Below are 13,562 nucleotides of genomic sequence, written 5' to 3' on the forward strand. Positions count from 1 at the left end.
AAGGCCTAAAAAGAAAAAACAGCTCGGCCGGCACGGGGCACGACGGGGCACGGGCACGGCGACCACGTGACACCCACCTCGTCGTCCCTTCCGCGGCCAGCCAGGCAGCCAGGGCCGGCCGACCGGCCGAGGCAGCCGCGCCCACGTGCATCCCTCTTGGACGAAGCAGCGCGCCATGACGTGTGGCTTGGGGTTGGGGGCTTGGGGCGAGTAGACGACTGGCGAGTAGAAGTAGAAGAAGTAGGCGAGCGACCGGCACGCCGCCCTGTCACCTCAGACCTCACGACTTCTCCCTTCCTCGTGGTTGTCTCCCACGACTTCTCACCTCGGCGCCGAGGCGAGCGAGGAACTCGTGGTTCGTGCCCTGCTCGCCTCGTGAGGATGCGGATCGCGAGGCGGCTCTTCGTCGCGGCGCCGGCGCTGCTGATGGGTCTGCTTCTGCTCGTCGCGGGGCCGGTGGCGGCGCAGGACGCGGCGGTTGAGGGCGTGGCGCCGGCGGCGGATGAGATCGCGGCGAACGCCAGGGCCAAGGAGGCGGCGGTGCTGGCCGCCGAGCTGGGGCAGCTCAGGGCGAAGATCTCCGCGTTAGGTGCGTGCTCGCTTACCGGATTCCGGCTCCGCTTCGTGCTGTTCTGCTGCGTCGTCGGTGGGGTTTAGTTGACTCGCTAGGTTTAGGTGGAAATTCAAAATTATGTTGTGACGGAACGGGGTAATGCGAGATAAGACGAGTTCGGTTTGGGGAGGGATTTGGTGAGTACCTGATGGTTTGGCTGCTGTTTCCCTGGGTGTACGTTTCAACTTGACACGATTTCAAATGATTCTGTTCAAACCTTGCAATTTAGAGCAAAAGTCTTGTCAATGTGCCTACATTCCCCTTGCAAGTTAGAGCGCATTATGCTCATACCAATTTGTCGTGTTTTGTAAGCTGCAGTTTCAGCTTTAGTCTGAGATTGAAGCAATCTGGGGGAAATAGCTTTTGTAGCTGAGTGCAAATTTGAACCAACTTCTAATCATGACAGAATGATTTGTCGTTTTTCTTCTTCAGATTTTGAATACTGAGAAACTGGCATGATTGTTTTCGTTCTGCAGAGTCGCGCATTGCAGAGCAGAACCTGGAGTTGAAGACCAAGAATGATGCAATTGAAACACTGGATATGATTGTCAAGGAAAAGTCACAGAAGATAGCTACTACGCAGAATGAAGTAACTTCCCTCCAGGTGATTTAATAACAATGAATATACTATTGAAGCATTGTTTTATACCTTATTGGAGTAGTAATATTAATACCTGCTGCCTATACAGGCCAAGGGGTCTTTAGCTGCAGAGGAGCAGGCTAGCAAGGCCAATGCACGGGCTATTGAGCTCGAGAAGCAGGTAGTGGGCTGGTAGAATTCCATGAACTGTTACTGTGACAGAATATTGTGGTTTCTGATCTAACTTCTTCCAGATCGAGAAGCTCAAGAAAGATATTACAGAACAAAAAATAAAAAAAGCAGCTCTGGAGGCTAGGGCTGGCGATGCTGATAAGAAGGTGCAAGAACTGAATATGAAGCTGGAGAAAGTAAGCTGTGGTTGCGGAGTTATCTTCTTTTCTACTACATTAGACTACAATTTTTCTCTACTTCACTAAATTTGCAATTACTCTTCGTTGATTAGCGGTCATGATGAATTTTCTGTGGTTGAACAGAGTGCGTGCTTTCTGTGTTATGCTTACTGCTATTTTTTCCTCATGTGAGATTCCATTACTGGCAGTGGTATGATAGGTGTTGAAAAGTTCCCCATTTTTTTCTCTGTCCATGTTAATTGTAAGTGAATATGTAACTATACTACACATGAGTGATGAGTCATGAAAATTTGTGGTTGAATTCCTCTTATCACTAGTGATTGTAGCACTTGATAGGAGAAGTTTTGATAGTTGTCAGAGTTCCATGGAATGAAAAAAGAGAGACTATCCTAGGAGGAAGTAGGTGTGCTTTATATTAAGAAAATAGGCACCCAAATTTGCCTCTAACTCAGATCCTGTGTGCTTTCTTTCATTCTTGTCACCTGTTACAGTTTCTGTGTAAGTAGGGTAAGCCTCTCAAAAGGGGAAAAAAAAGGGTTTTACTCCATTTTTATTTAGCAAGCACCGAGCAGTGTCCTTACTTCTATACTTTTCTTAATAGCTCCAGAGGACAAGCAGTGATCAAAAGTGCAGGATTCAGAAGACTGAACATGCTCTTAAAGTTGCTGAGGTTTGAGAATATGTGACTACTGTGATGCTTTGTTCTGATGTAGCATGTTTGCATTCCATTCAACCTTTGTTTCTTATGTCTCTAGGAGGAGCTGATGAAGGTGCAGTTGGAAGCAACCAGAAAAGCTAAACAGCTGGGAGAGGTAAATATGTATTTAACTCTCTGCTATCCTATCAAGGTTTGCCAGGTCGTTGTAAATTCATTGCAAGTTTTTTTGGTGAAACTATTTGATTCACATCTTGGTGCAGTATATCAATCTTTTAAAAACATAATTCGAATGCAACTTAGTTTGTCAGCTCAGTTGCTCTAATTGTGAATTTGTGATGAACTTGCATATAATAGTAAATTCATGTTCGTGAGGTTGATGTAAATTGATTGTAAACGTTTAGTAGTAAGTATATCGGCTTCGCATCTTGGTGATGTGTTCCAATGACCTTCGTGACAACACAATTCAATGGAACTTAACTTTTCAACTGAACTGCTTGATTGTGAGGAAGCTGAATGGAATAATAAAGTCCCTTTTTGGTAAACCCTACCATACTCCAGTTCTTGGGCATGTAGTTGCTATGAGCAGTTGAACACGATCCTCCTATGTGTTTCATGCCCCCCCCCCCCCCCCCCCCCCCGCCCTGCGCGCGCTGCTCTTTTTTTATGATTATTGCAATGCATATTAATACTGAATGTTTTTTCTTTGGCAGGTTCATGGAGCCTGGTTGCCACCATGGTTAGCAACACATGCAGCCCACACTATGGTACGAGTGGACCTAAAGACTATTCCTCTTTAGTTGCTTTCTCTCATCACATCTGTTGTGTTACTATGCAGGAGGTGATGTCAAATTACTGGAATGAACATGGGAAACCTGCCTTTGACAGCTTCTTGCAGAAGGTGCCGTGTATATTTTTTATAGTTCTTTTTATTTATGGATGAAACTTCTGTAAATTGACACTTTATCTACCCATTTAACATTTATACCCTGTGAACTAAATTTGCAGGCATCAGAAAAATCAGCACAGGCAAAGAAATGGGCTGAGCCCCATCTGGAAACTGCTAAGACAGTAATATTCTTACTTCTTACAAATTCCTGAATCTGTAGTTACTGAAATATGATGTAGCAGGTGTTTTTGGAGCATTAAATATGAATCATATCTTCATGCATCTGTAGCAAATTCCTGACATGTATCATGTTTGTGAATCTGTAGTTGAATAAAATGTATTTGAAATGTTAAAACTACAACATAGCATGGTATCGTGCCATATATTTTCATAATATTTCTATTTTTTGGCATCTTGATTCATTTTCCACTAAAAATGGCATTTCCCTTCTTGAAGAAATGGATGCCTGTCGCTAAAGAAAAATTGGTTAACTTGAAGAAAAATGCAAAGCCTTATGTCCAAATGGTCTCAGAGAAATCATTGGAGGTTTATCAAACATCAAGTGACTTCATCAGGCCTCATCTTGTAAATGCACATCAAGTTGCTGACCCGTATTTCCAGGTGCATCTCCAGCATTTAAGATTTTATGGTTCCGTAGCACAGTTTTTTCACCAGGTAATCCTGCAAAATCATTGATATATAATTGTTTGGTCCTATGTTTTTCAGGAAGCCAAGAAATTATCCAAACCATATATTGATCAAATTGCTACAGCTACTAAACCACATGTCAAGAAAATTAGAACTACTCTCAAGCCCTATACTAAAAGAGCACGCCATGTATATGGGCAGTTTCTTGAGACAGCTACTACATATCATCAGCAGGTATTTGTTGTTTCCTTTTCCCATCACCAGTCAAGATTTTTGGTCCCTCTTAATATTCAATTGCTATCTATATTTGTGCTTGTAGTTCTTATTTGTCTATGTTTATTGCTTCCAAATTTGAAAACCATGGCTGGATTTCTCGCGCACTTTTAGTTGAGCTTAGTTCTTATGTTCTTTTATATCCATTCACCAGTATTTCATGTAGCTTCTGCTGTATTCTCTGCTGAAAAACCTTAACACTGAGGTCAAGTGTCCCCCCCTCCCCCCCCCCCTTTTTGTTATGTGTCAAAACTATTGATTATTAATTGGTTGCTGAGGTCTTTGATTACTTTCTTTTGTGTTAGTAAACATATCATAACTACTGCTAAATGCAATACATTTTCCCATCTGTATGATAGATTACTGTCCATAAATTTAATTAACTCTTTCGTTTTTCATTGATCCTAAACATTTTGCATTTGGTACTACTATAATCAAATTCTCAGATCAATAATCATATGCAAGAATCTCAACCATTTTTTTTCCAGGCTCAGGCAACTATCTCAGATTACCTTCACCAACATGAATTTACAAAACAATTTGTAACTGAGGAGTTGGTGTGGTATCTGGTAGGCACCAACTAATAACCATCAGTTATTTTTTAAAATTTATTTTTACTTTATCTTGCTGTTTTGTACATACGAACAGGCTTACATATTGTCTCTCTTTACAGGCTTCTGCTTTGTTGGTTATGCCTGTCTTTATTTTGTACACACTCCTAATTGAAATATTCGGGTTTGTGTTTTCTTTTCTCACTAGCTAGTTTTAGATGCTTGTTTTAATAGCGTCACTTTATACAAATTGACTTCGTTTGCCACCTAATTGGAATATTTTCATTTGCTTGTAGTATCAAGAAGCAAAAGAAGAAAACATCACGGAGCAGTAATGCCAACCATGGTCATCGTAGACATAAGCGCCGGCATGCTGAGAAATAAACCATTGATAAACGCTGTCTTTGGTGTGCCATATTATAGTTGAAGAAGGTACGGCCATTATTGGTTCCCTGTAATACAGATCCATTTTGTTTGCTGGTTTGAAAACAAAATGATTTTATTGTTGTATAAATATTGTTTGGCTTTCCAGGGCATTTTGAGTTCTTGACTTGAGTATTTGATTTTGTACCATGCAGATCATGGAAGTTTGACCATGTTACCTTTCACTGATGAGTTCGTTGTCAGGTATAGACACTTTGATCCGCCATCGCTGAACCTTGCTGTGTATCTATGAACTACAATACACACAAGAACTGGGTTTCTGCCCCCATTGTGTGGGAAGAGTTGTGGTGGTGGTTGTGTTTTTCATCAGATCAGGGACCGCGAGCTTAAATTTGTGGGTGTTAATTTCATAGGTTATTTGTTGTAGCATTGTGCATGTGTTTGAGCTTGTGTACTCCGTAGTTATTTTGTCTCCCATTTGTTGATCACTTCAGCTGTAGCTTCCACTCGCTGTAAAAGTTTATCTTCGACACTTGGATGCTGTGGTTTGGAGGACCTCTAGTACCTAGAAACATAGTTTTTAGAAACAAGAGACATGGAAAAGAGGTCTAGAGTGGAGTTATTAAAACTTCAAAAAGGCTACAGTTTTAAAACACTATAGTTTTTGAATGTACGATCCAAATATTTCATGGCACTTCAAAACCAAAGTATTTTACAAAACCATGGTATTTTTTTTTTACAAAGCACCCAACAGCGTGTTGCTGCACATAGTACTCCGTATATATTTGTGTTAGCTGTGAGTCTGTGCTTCCCGATAAGTCAATTTTTTAAAACTTTGTCTAATTATATATGAAAAATAATGATATTTATAATATATAATTAATATCATTAGATAGAGTCACGTCATCTATTCTGGGATGGGAGAAAGTAAGCCCCTAATCTACCTCGAATCTGCTTGATGTTTCTTCAAGGGGAAAAAAATCCAAATCAAAGCTGCGGGCATGTCCCGGTGTTGGAGCAAATCCGGCAGGCGGGCTCCCCTGCTGTCGTCCCAGCTGTCTTGTCTTGTCGAAGAGAAATTTTGCCACCACTGGGCCGGGCGGTTTCGTGATGACCATTCGTCCATTCCTGTAACGCCAAGTCACGTAAACCATAGCTCAAAATTCAAAGTTTAGGTACTGTTAGGTTTGAAGAAAACATGCACATTTAGGTCTTGTTTAGTTTCAAAAAAAAATGCAAAATGAACACGATAACATTTTCGCTAGTATTTGACAAATATTGTCCAATTCTAAACTAGCTAAGCTCAAAAAATTCGTCTCGCAAATTATAAATAACTGTCTAATTAGTTATTTTTTATATATATTTAATGTTTTATGAATGTGTCGTAAGATTCGATGTGACGAAAAATCTGAAAAATTTTGCAATTTTTTTTGAACTAACAAGGTCTTATAAGAAACAATCGCACGGACGAGTAGTACACAGAGCCCTGTATGAGCTCATGCATGTTATCAACCTATCCTGCTCCGATTTCTACAAAGCCAAGAGACAACAGCTAATAATAATCCCTAGACAACATTACAGCACAACAAAAAACTGAAAAAAAGAGAGAGAATAATTTTCAGCTACTGGTACTGATACAACAACGGACTACATTAAAGACACCTCAAATCTTGTCCTCCTACATGATCCATAGACCAACATTACGTTGTCACGTCGCTCGCGGCACTTCGGGCAGCCATCCACACAGCTACTAGACCTGGTAGCCGGCAGGCCAGTACCTCTCCACCAGCTGCTCCACGTCCAAGCTCTGGTACCGGCCCCCGGCCGCGTCCGCGCCGAACCCTCCGTCCGCTCCGGGCACGATGACGCAGCCGCCGAGCCCCGCCGCCGTCGCCATCTGCTGCTGATGGTGCTGGTGCTGGTGCTCACCTGCCATCACCTGATGATGGTTACCCGTCTGGCCGCCCATCGCCATCGACATCGCGTGGAGTGCTTGCGGCGGCGATGGCATGGCCGGCGAGGCGCCGAGGTTCAGGTTGAGCCCACTGCCAGAGAGCGTGAACGACGGTGGCGCAGCTGCTGCCACGGCGGGGTTCATGTACGCCGCCGCCGCCGCCGACGTCCCGGGGTGCGGCTGGATGTGCGGGTGCAGCCCCGGCGTGCCGCGGGCGAAGCGCGCGAGCTCGGCCAGGTCGGCCGGGGTCATGTACGGGTGGTGGTGGTGGTGGCCGTGGTGGCGCGCGAAGGGGTCGTGCTGCAGCAGCGTGGGCAGGAGCGGTGGCACCATGTCCAGCGCGTACGGGTGGTGGTGGTGCGACGACCGCGAGTGCGCGTTGTTGGACGGGTACTTCTTGGCGCCGGCGCTCTTGGCGAACACCCGGCACACCACCCACTCATCCTGCATGCGTGCCATACAAATCATCAAATAAAACATCTTCATTAATTAATTTTGTCTATCTATTAGGATCAAAATTAAATTAACTTCGTGAAATTTAGCGCACCTTGTTAGATTTGGGGACTGATTTGGAGTGCAGGCGATACTCATGCATGACCCAGTTTGTCTTCTCGCCCCGAGGAGCTCTTCCCTTGTAGAACACCAGGGTTTTCTTCATCCCTACTAGCTCTGGCGTGGCCGGTAGCTGACCGGTGTAGATTTCCTTATCTTTCCCCGTTGTCTTCCAATATCCGGCGTTAGTGGCACGGTTTGTTCGAACGCCTGTTGGGTACTTTCGGTCTCTTAGGCTGAAGAAATACCACTCTTTTTCTCCCAGCTTCGCTTTCTCTGGCATCAGTTTAACAAATAAATACAAATTTCTTTTTTCGTGAATAAATAAATGCAACTTTATGTTGGGTACTTTCGGTCTCTTATAGGCTGAAGAAATACCACTCTTTTTCTCCCAGCTTCGCTTTCTCTCTGGCATCAGTTTAACAAATAAATACAAATTTCTTTTTTCGTGAATAAATAAATGCAACTTTATTTTTCAATGCTAACTTTTAACCAGTTATATATATATTGATGATAGCCCATGAGAAGTATATTATCATAAGGTATCCATAGTAAAATTCATGTTTCCGGTCTATGCCCACCTTCCAGAAAAGAAAAGAAAAGAAAAGAAAAGAAAAGAATCTAGTTCTATTAATTCTAGTTTAGTATCGAGCCAAACCATATTGAGTTTGACCAAATTTATACAAAAATATATCAGTATCGAGCCAAACCATATTGAGTTTGACCAAGTTTATACAGAAATATATCAATGTTCGTGATACCATACAAGTATCTTTAGATTCGCTATGAAATATATTTTCATAATACGTCTATTTAGTGTCAAATAGTAATGCTCTTTTTTTATGAATTTGGTTAAACTCTAAATAGTTTCACTAAAGACGGAACTAGAATTGCATTCTTTTCCACACGGAGGTATTAGTTATTAAGAGTTAAAGTTGAAAAACTTTGGGCTGAGCAGTTCTCTCACTCTACGGTCCAGTGATCAAGAGAGCACAAGTCGGCAAGCATGTCCAAACTCCAAAACGACATGTACAAGAGATAGTATATCATGGTATCCAACTTGATCTCACTATTATTCTCTGGATTTTACTTTTTCTGGACGGACAAATTATAAGTATATATTTGGATCTAGAACTTAAATAAAATATATAAGCGTAGATATCTTCCTCTAAAAAAAATGCTTCATCCACTCTCACAAAATATTGTCATCTGAGTTCTATATGCAATACACCCATTTAAAAAGACTTTGACCATCAAGACCATGAAAAACAATTTATACAATTTTGCCATATCTTGCAGATAGTTTATATTGCTATAGTGGACATATTTGTTGACACGAAGATGTAAAACAACATTATTAGGTACTCCCTACATTCTAAGTCATTCCAAGAATCTTGGAGAGTCAAAACATTTTCACGTTTGACCAAAATTATAGAGAGAAATACTAAGATTTGTAACGTAAAGTGAGTATATATACTATGAAAATATAATTAAGGAAGAATCTAATGAAACTTAGTTGGTATCATAATTATTATTATTTTATCATATAAATTTGGTCAAACTTAGAAAAGTTTGACTCTCCAAGATTCTTGAAATGACTTACAATTTGGGATGGAGGGAGTAGTTGCTATATTTTAGGTGCCTCAATTTTTTAAAAATTTCAGGCAACAACTAACAAGAGACAATTGGTATTACAATGAAACGAACAATTCACAAGAGATAAAAATATTTTTTTCTATAGCCAAACAATGACAAAATTGCATGTTTTCTGATTTCTGAACAACAGAAAAAATCAGGCACCTAAGATATAGAGAAGGTGTATTATTAATGACACATCCAGTCGTTCACCAGTGTCGCCAATAATTTCGAATTAGATATACTGAGAATTAAAGTAAAATCAAGGATGAAAAATAGTTGTGCCTTTGAGAACAAATAACTAATTAAGACCATGACTCCATGAGAGCTTGAAATCTCCATATACCTCTTTTAGAAGAGAAAATATGCATGCAAAGAGACGAAGATGAGACAAAATACACATTTAACATAGATTATAGGTATAGCAAACCAAGCTAAACTAAGGACGACAGATTAGACAGCAAGAGTATAAAAAACTTAACAAATAAAGAAAACTTTGAGACCCATTCATGTAGGATATCGATCTGAACGAGTAGTGGTGGTTTGAGGCTTTTTCTAGCTTTTGAAAAACTTGCACCAAAAGCATGGCAATTGGAAAACTCTTTTCCTAGGTAAGGTAGATGCTTGGAAATTAACCATGCCCACATCTACACGTACCTATAGGTGTTCTATCTATATTTGGTTCGGTGGATATAACAAATAAGTAAACAATAACATATATATGATGCACCAGATTTTTATGTGTAGATAAATATGCAATTCTTCCCTAAAAATGAAAGAGAGAGAGAGAGAGAGAGAGCAAAGTAGTATATAATAATTATGGATTGCTAAACACGCGGATGTTATTGTTAAGAAAAAAGTGTAGCTGAATTTTGATGATCAATCATTTATATATATGGAGTTCATTTGATCGTGAGTATATATGCATGCATACATGTGCGTGTATATATATACAATTGTTTTCCGATCCTTACCCGGGAGATCCCACGGCTCGCACTTGTTGAGGTCGACCTCGGCGATGGCCCTCGCCGTGAAGCTGCCGTCGGCGATCTTCTGCCGCAGGTAGTACGTGATGAGCTCCTCGTCCGTTGGGTGGAACCTGAAGCCCGGCGGCAAGCTCTCCTCCTTCTTCTTCGACTCTCCCCCTCCCCCTCCACCACCTCCTCCTGCTTCCATACTACTCAGATGATCTACAAGATCAGAACCGAAAAAACCCTAACCCTACCCTGCCGCAAAAGATAAAGCTTCTTCGGTTTTCTTCCGGTTTCTTGTTGCACTACTTGAAGAGGACGGCAGCAGGCAGCTATAACGGATTCAAGAACGAAATGATTTGACAAAAAGGGTTTTGATAAGGAGCCGCTAGCTATAGGCGACGACAGGAGGAGGAGGAAGAACACACTGCACACACGGCAGCTCGCTAGCTCGCTCCCCAGCTGCTGGTTAAACTTTCCTTGCCCTTTCTGAGATATCTGGGGTGTTTTTTCACGCAAGAGGGGCAGAGATATAGGGGGGCCGCCAGCGCCATGAGGGCGGGCTTGACGAGCGAGCGCGAGACGCCTTGGAGAAGCTTTTACCTACCAGGGGTCGTGAGCTACAAGCTGCTGTGGCGGGCCGCCGGGCCGGGTGTGTGTGTGTGCATGCGTCGTCGCATGTCGCGCGCGTCTTGTTCCACGCGCTCGCCGTTGTAGCTTTCAACTCGCCGTGTCATCTTCATCGCAACAGTGCCCCAGGGATATGACCGTACGTCGTACTAGCCAGTAGTCTGCAGTACGCCACGCCTTTTCATGGCCGCGCCATTTCTTGCTAGCTGCTAGTAGTCAATTTAATTTATTATGAGATATATAATTATTGGTTAATATAATATATATACTCTTTCATATATAGCTTCGATTGAGCTGTACCCATGCAGCTCAATAGCTTGCAGCAGTTAACAATTGCATTCTATCTATATATATATGGAGCTCAGCTCACCGGCCGTGTGTGTTCAAAATAATAAACATCACGTAAGTATGTTCTGGCTATTAGCTGCCATAGATTTTTGCCGTTTGCATGTGCATATACCAAATGATCAATTATCTAGCTGAGTCCCATACTCCCATCACTCAATTGGTCGTACGAAATCCACGACAAAATTACCTCTTGAAAACTGAACGCGTTACGAAATCCTTGACAAAAAATCAACTCATCATTTGACCTAGAAAAGAAATATAGGCAAAACTACCGCAGGGAGATAACACACACATACATACGTATACGCAAGTATAGCCGCTATCTGAACAGAATTTCATAACGGAAGTCAATAGTACATGTACCATTTCGACCGATTGCAACGTAACTGAATTAGTTTACATATATATACTCCGAGTGGAGAGGTTATACAAACTTAATTACAAAGGATTGGACACGGAATTTTGAAACACCTGGCGATAGATGGACGCGGCAACGAAGAGAGACCGAGCAGCAGTACTCGAGCACAGCAAAACTCTAGCAGCAAACCGCATTGGAAAAACAAAACAGGACACGTGCGGGGTGGGCCCGGGCTCCAGATACGGCCACGTCCGCAGGGGCCCGCGCTCCCCTTGACCCGGCCGGGCCGGGGTAGTAGGAGAGGAGGAGCGGCAGTCAGGCAGGGGCGCCGGGCCTGGGTTCCCTGTGACCCCAACCAACGCGTAGAAAACAAATTGCAGCAGCAAACTGTTGAGCACTTCACAGTCATCTACACAGTACAAGCCTACTCTAGGATTATTCCCTTGCGTTATTGTTCACTTTGTAGCTAGCTCGTGGTGTCTTTTCCTTTGGTCTTCCTTAATCATTGGCACAGAAATGGCTAGTTGCTGTTTGTGGCACAATTTGAATTTTGTGGATTCAGACAAAGAGTTGAGCCGGCCTGTTTGTTCTTTGTAATAAAAAATCGAGAATTTTCGTTTCCTTTTGCAATTGGCGCATGCAGTTTGTTATGATACTAGTAATCCTTAAGGCTCGGCAACTCAAAGATCATGTGTGGTTAGTGCCTTAATGGGACTTGAATTGTGCCCATTAGCAGAGGGATGCAGGAGTGGCAAGCACCATGTTGATCAGCTCAAAGGTTGGAAACAGAGTATACCAAACTGTCATCGATCTTGTCCACTTGAAAGACAGAAAGACACTACCTTGCATTGTGGCAGTCCATCAGACTGATTCAGGTCTTGTGAATATCAAGACAATGACAGCAGGATGCAATCTTGACTGAGGGGTGTAGTATATAGGAGGACAGCAATTCAAGCAGGACGGTTGGCTTGGCCAAAAGGCACAGGTTCTAATAACCTGAATATTAGTCATCACTCACATGCCACAGCAGTACAGCACCTCAGATTATTCCCTTAAAAACAGTTCTTCTTTAATATTCTTGCCTAAATCTAGGGCTCTTGTTCATGTTGACCACCCAAATTGCAGTGCTCTCTGAGTCTGACCAGTTCTGTCATACTTATATTCGTTCAGAAAAAAAATACCCGGTTTTGTCATGTTTAGGCCCTCTCATTTTCTTTGCACTAAATTGTCCGGGGGTGCAGACACTGATAGTTGAGTAGAGCTGAATATCTGTACATTGACTAAATCTCTGCTGAAAGATACTGGTTTTGGTTGTGTCTGGAGTTTCTGAATTTCTTGTAGCAATAACTAATAACTCAAGCGATCGGATCATTAAACGCCTGAAGTAAGTAACCTGTTTCTCTTAATGAACCATGCGTGGTTCTCATGGGTATAATCAAAGCAACATGCAGCGGTCTGAGAAGACTGGTTGCTGCCTGCCTACGAACAACTATTGATATTACTGTTCTCTGAAAATGGCCCCATGAAAATAAAGTTGAGGAATTGATGATTCGAAAAGGTTGGTTGCTGATGTTATTGCATTGGAGTGTGATTAACAGGAATAGGTAAAAGTTCTTGTGGGCCAAAATCCCTCTTGGTTTTCTTTCCAGGTTTGATCATTTCCTAAGTTTAGGATTGGTTTCTTGTGGGTTCAGTTTTCTCGCCCTCTCTTGGCATATCCTGAGCTGCAGCTTCACTGTCATTGAAGATAAAATATGACAACATGGTGCAACTTGTATTTGCTCCCAGGACTGGCTGCTATGAACCTTGAAAATGTACTTGACTATGGAAAAATCTGGGCCCAACTTTGCAAAATGCAAATCAGGCAGTTCAACAAAAAGGCATTTTTTTTATGGACGGCTTCTTCTTTTGGGCTCACCACGTGAGGTGCACAACATTGTCAACTCAGAATAACGCTGGATTCTTCGCTGCTCCAACCATTTTAATTCATACTTTCCCATTCTAAACTGTAGGTTGTTTTAGCTTCGTTTTGGGTTAAATTTATCTAACTTTGACTAAATTTGTAGAAACAATGCACAAACATCTACATATTAAACTAGATTCGTAGACGTTAATATATTTTTCTATGAGCTTGGTTAAATTTATTTGAC

General features: G+C 42.0%; 2 protein-coding genes across 3 annotated transcripts; one reads left to right on the forward strand and one right to left on the reverse strand.

Moving 5' to 3' along the window:
• LOC110433019 lies at positions 68–5,601 on the forward strand. 2 transcript variants are annotated; one of them, XM_021454563.1, is made up of 15 exons: positions 68–589; positions 1,090–1,217; positions 1,303–1,374; positions 1,448–1,561; positions 2,172–2,234; positions 2,320–2,376; positions 2,933–2,986; positions 3,058–3,120; positions 3,228–3,290; positions 3,565–3,729; positions 3,835–3,990; positions 4,518–4,598; positions 4,703–4,764; positions 4,877–5,012; positions 5,159–5,601. In XM_021454563.1, the coding sequence occupies exons 1-14, from the start codon at positions 382–384 to the stop codon at positions 4,962–4,964; spliced, it is 1,374 nt and encodes a 457-aa protein (XP_021310238.1). In that variant the 5' UTR covers positions 68–381; the 3' UTR covers positions 4,965–5,012; positions 5,159–5,601. The 2 variants fall into 2 exon arrangements, with proteins under 2 accessions (XP_021310238.1, XP_021310237.1); XM_021454562.1 differs by having other exon boundaries at positions 71–589; positions 2,166–2,234.
• Positions 6,374–10,621, reverse strand: LOC8054756 (NAC domain-containing protein 100). Its single transcript, XM_002462559.2, has 3 exons — positions 10,080–10,621; positions 7,466–7,746; positions 6,374–7,362 (listed from the first exon to the last, which is right to left on the reverse strand). Exons 1-3 carry the CDS (start codon positions 10,279–10,281, stop codon positions 6,715–6,717), a joined length of 1,131 nt encoding a protein of 376 aa, XP_002462604.1. The 5' UTR covers positions 10,282–10,621; the 3' UTR covers positions 6,374–6,714.

This window comes from Sorghum bicolor, chromosome 2 (assembly GCF_000003195.3).
Source record: "Sorghum bicolor cultivar BTx623 chromosome 2, Sorghum_bicolor_NCBIv3, whole genome shotgun sequence".
NCBI lineage: Eukaryota > Viridiplantae > Streptophyta > Magnoliopsida > Poales > Poaceae > Sorghum > Sorghum bicolor.

Bases quoted from the DNA above. Each gene is read 5' to 3' on its own strand.
- LOC110433019 (XM_021454562.1), top strand. From the start codon at position 382: ATGCGGATCGCGAGGCGGCTCTTCGTCGCGGCGCCGGCGCTGCTGATG. The intron at 1,218-1,302 runs GTGATTTAATAA...CTGCCTATACAG, and splicing joins ATGAAGTAACTTCCCTCCAG to GCCAAGGGGTCTTTAGCTGC. The intron at 1,375-1,447 runs GTAGTGGGCTGG...AACTTCTTCCAG, and splicing joins CTATTGAGCTCGAGAAGCAG to ATCGAGAAGCTCAAGAAAGA.
- LOC8054756 (XM_002462559.2), bottom strand. From the start codon at position 10,281: ATGGAAGCAGGAGGAGGTGGTGGAGGGGGAGGGGGAGAGTCGAAGAAG. The intron at 7,747-10,079 runs GTAAGGATCGGA...AACTGATGCCAG, and splicing joins CGAGCCGTGGGATCTCCCGG to AGAAAGCGAAGCTGGGAGAA. The intron at 7,363-7,465 runs GTGCGCTAAATT...GCACGCATGCAG, and splicing joins CAGTCCCCAAATCTAACAAG to GATGAGTGGGTGGTGTGCCG.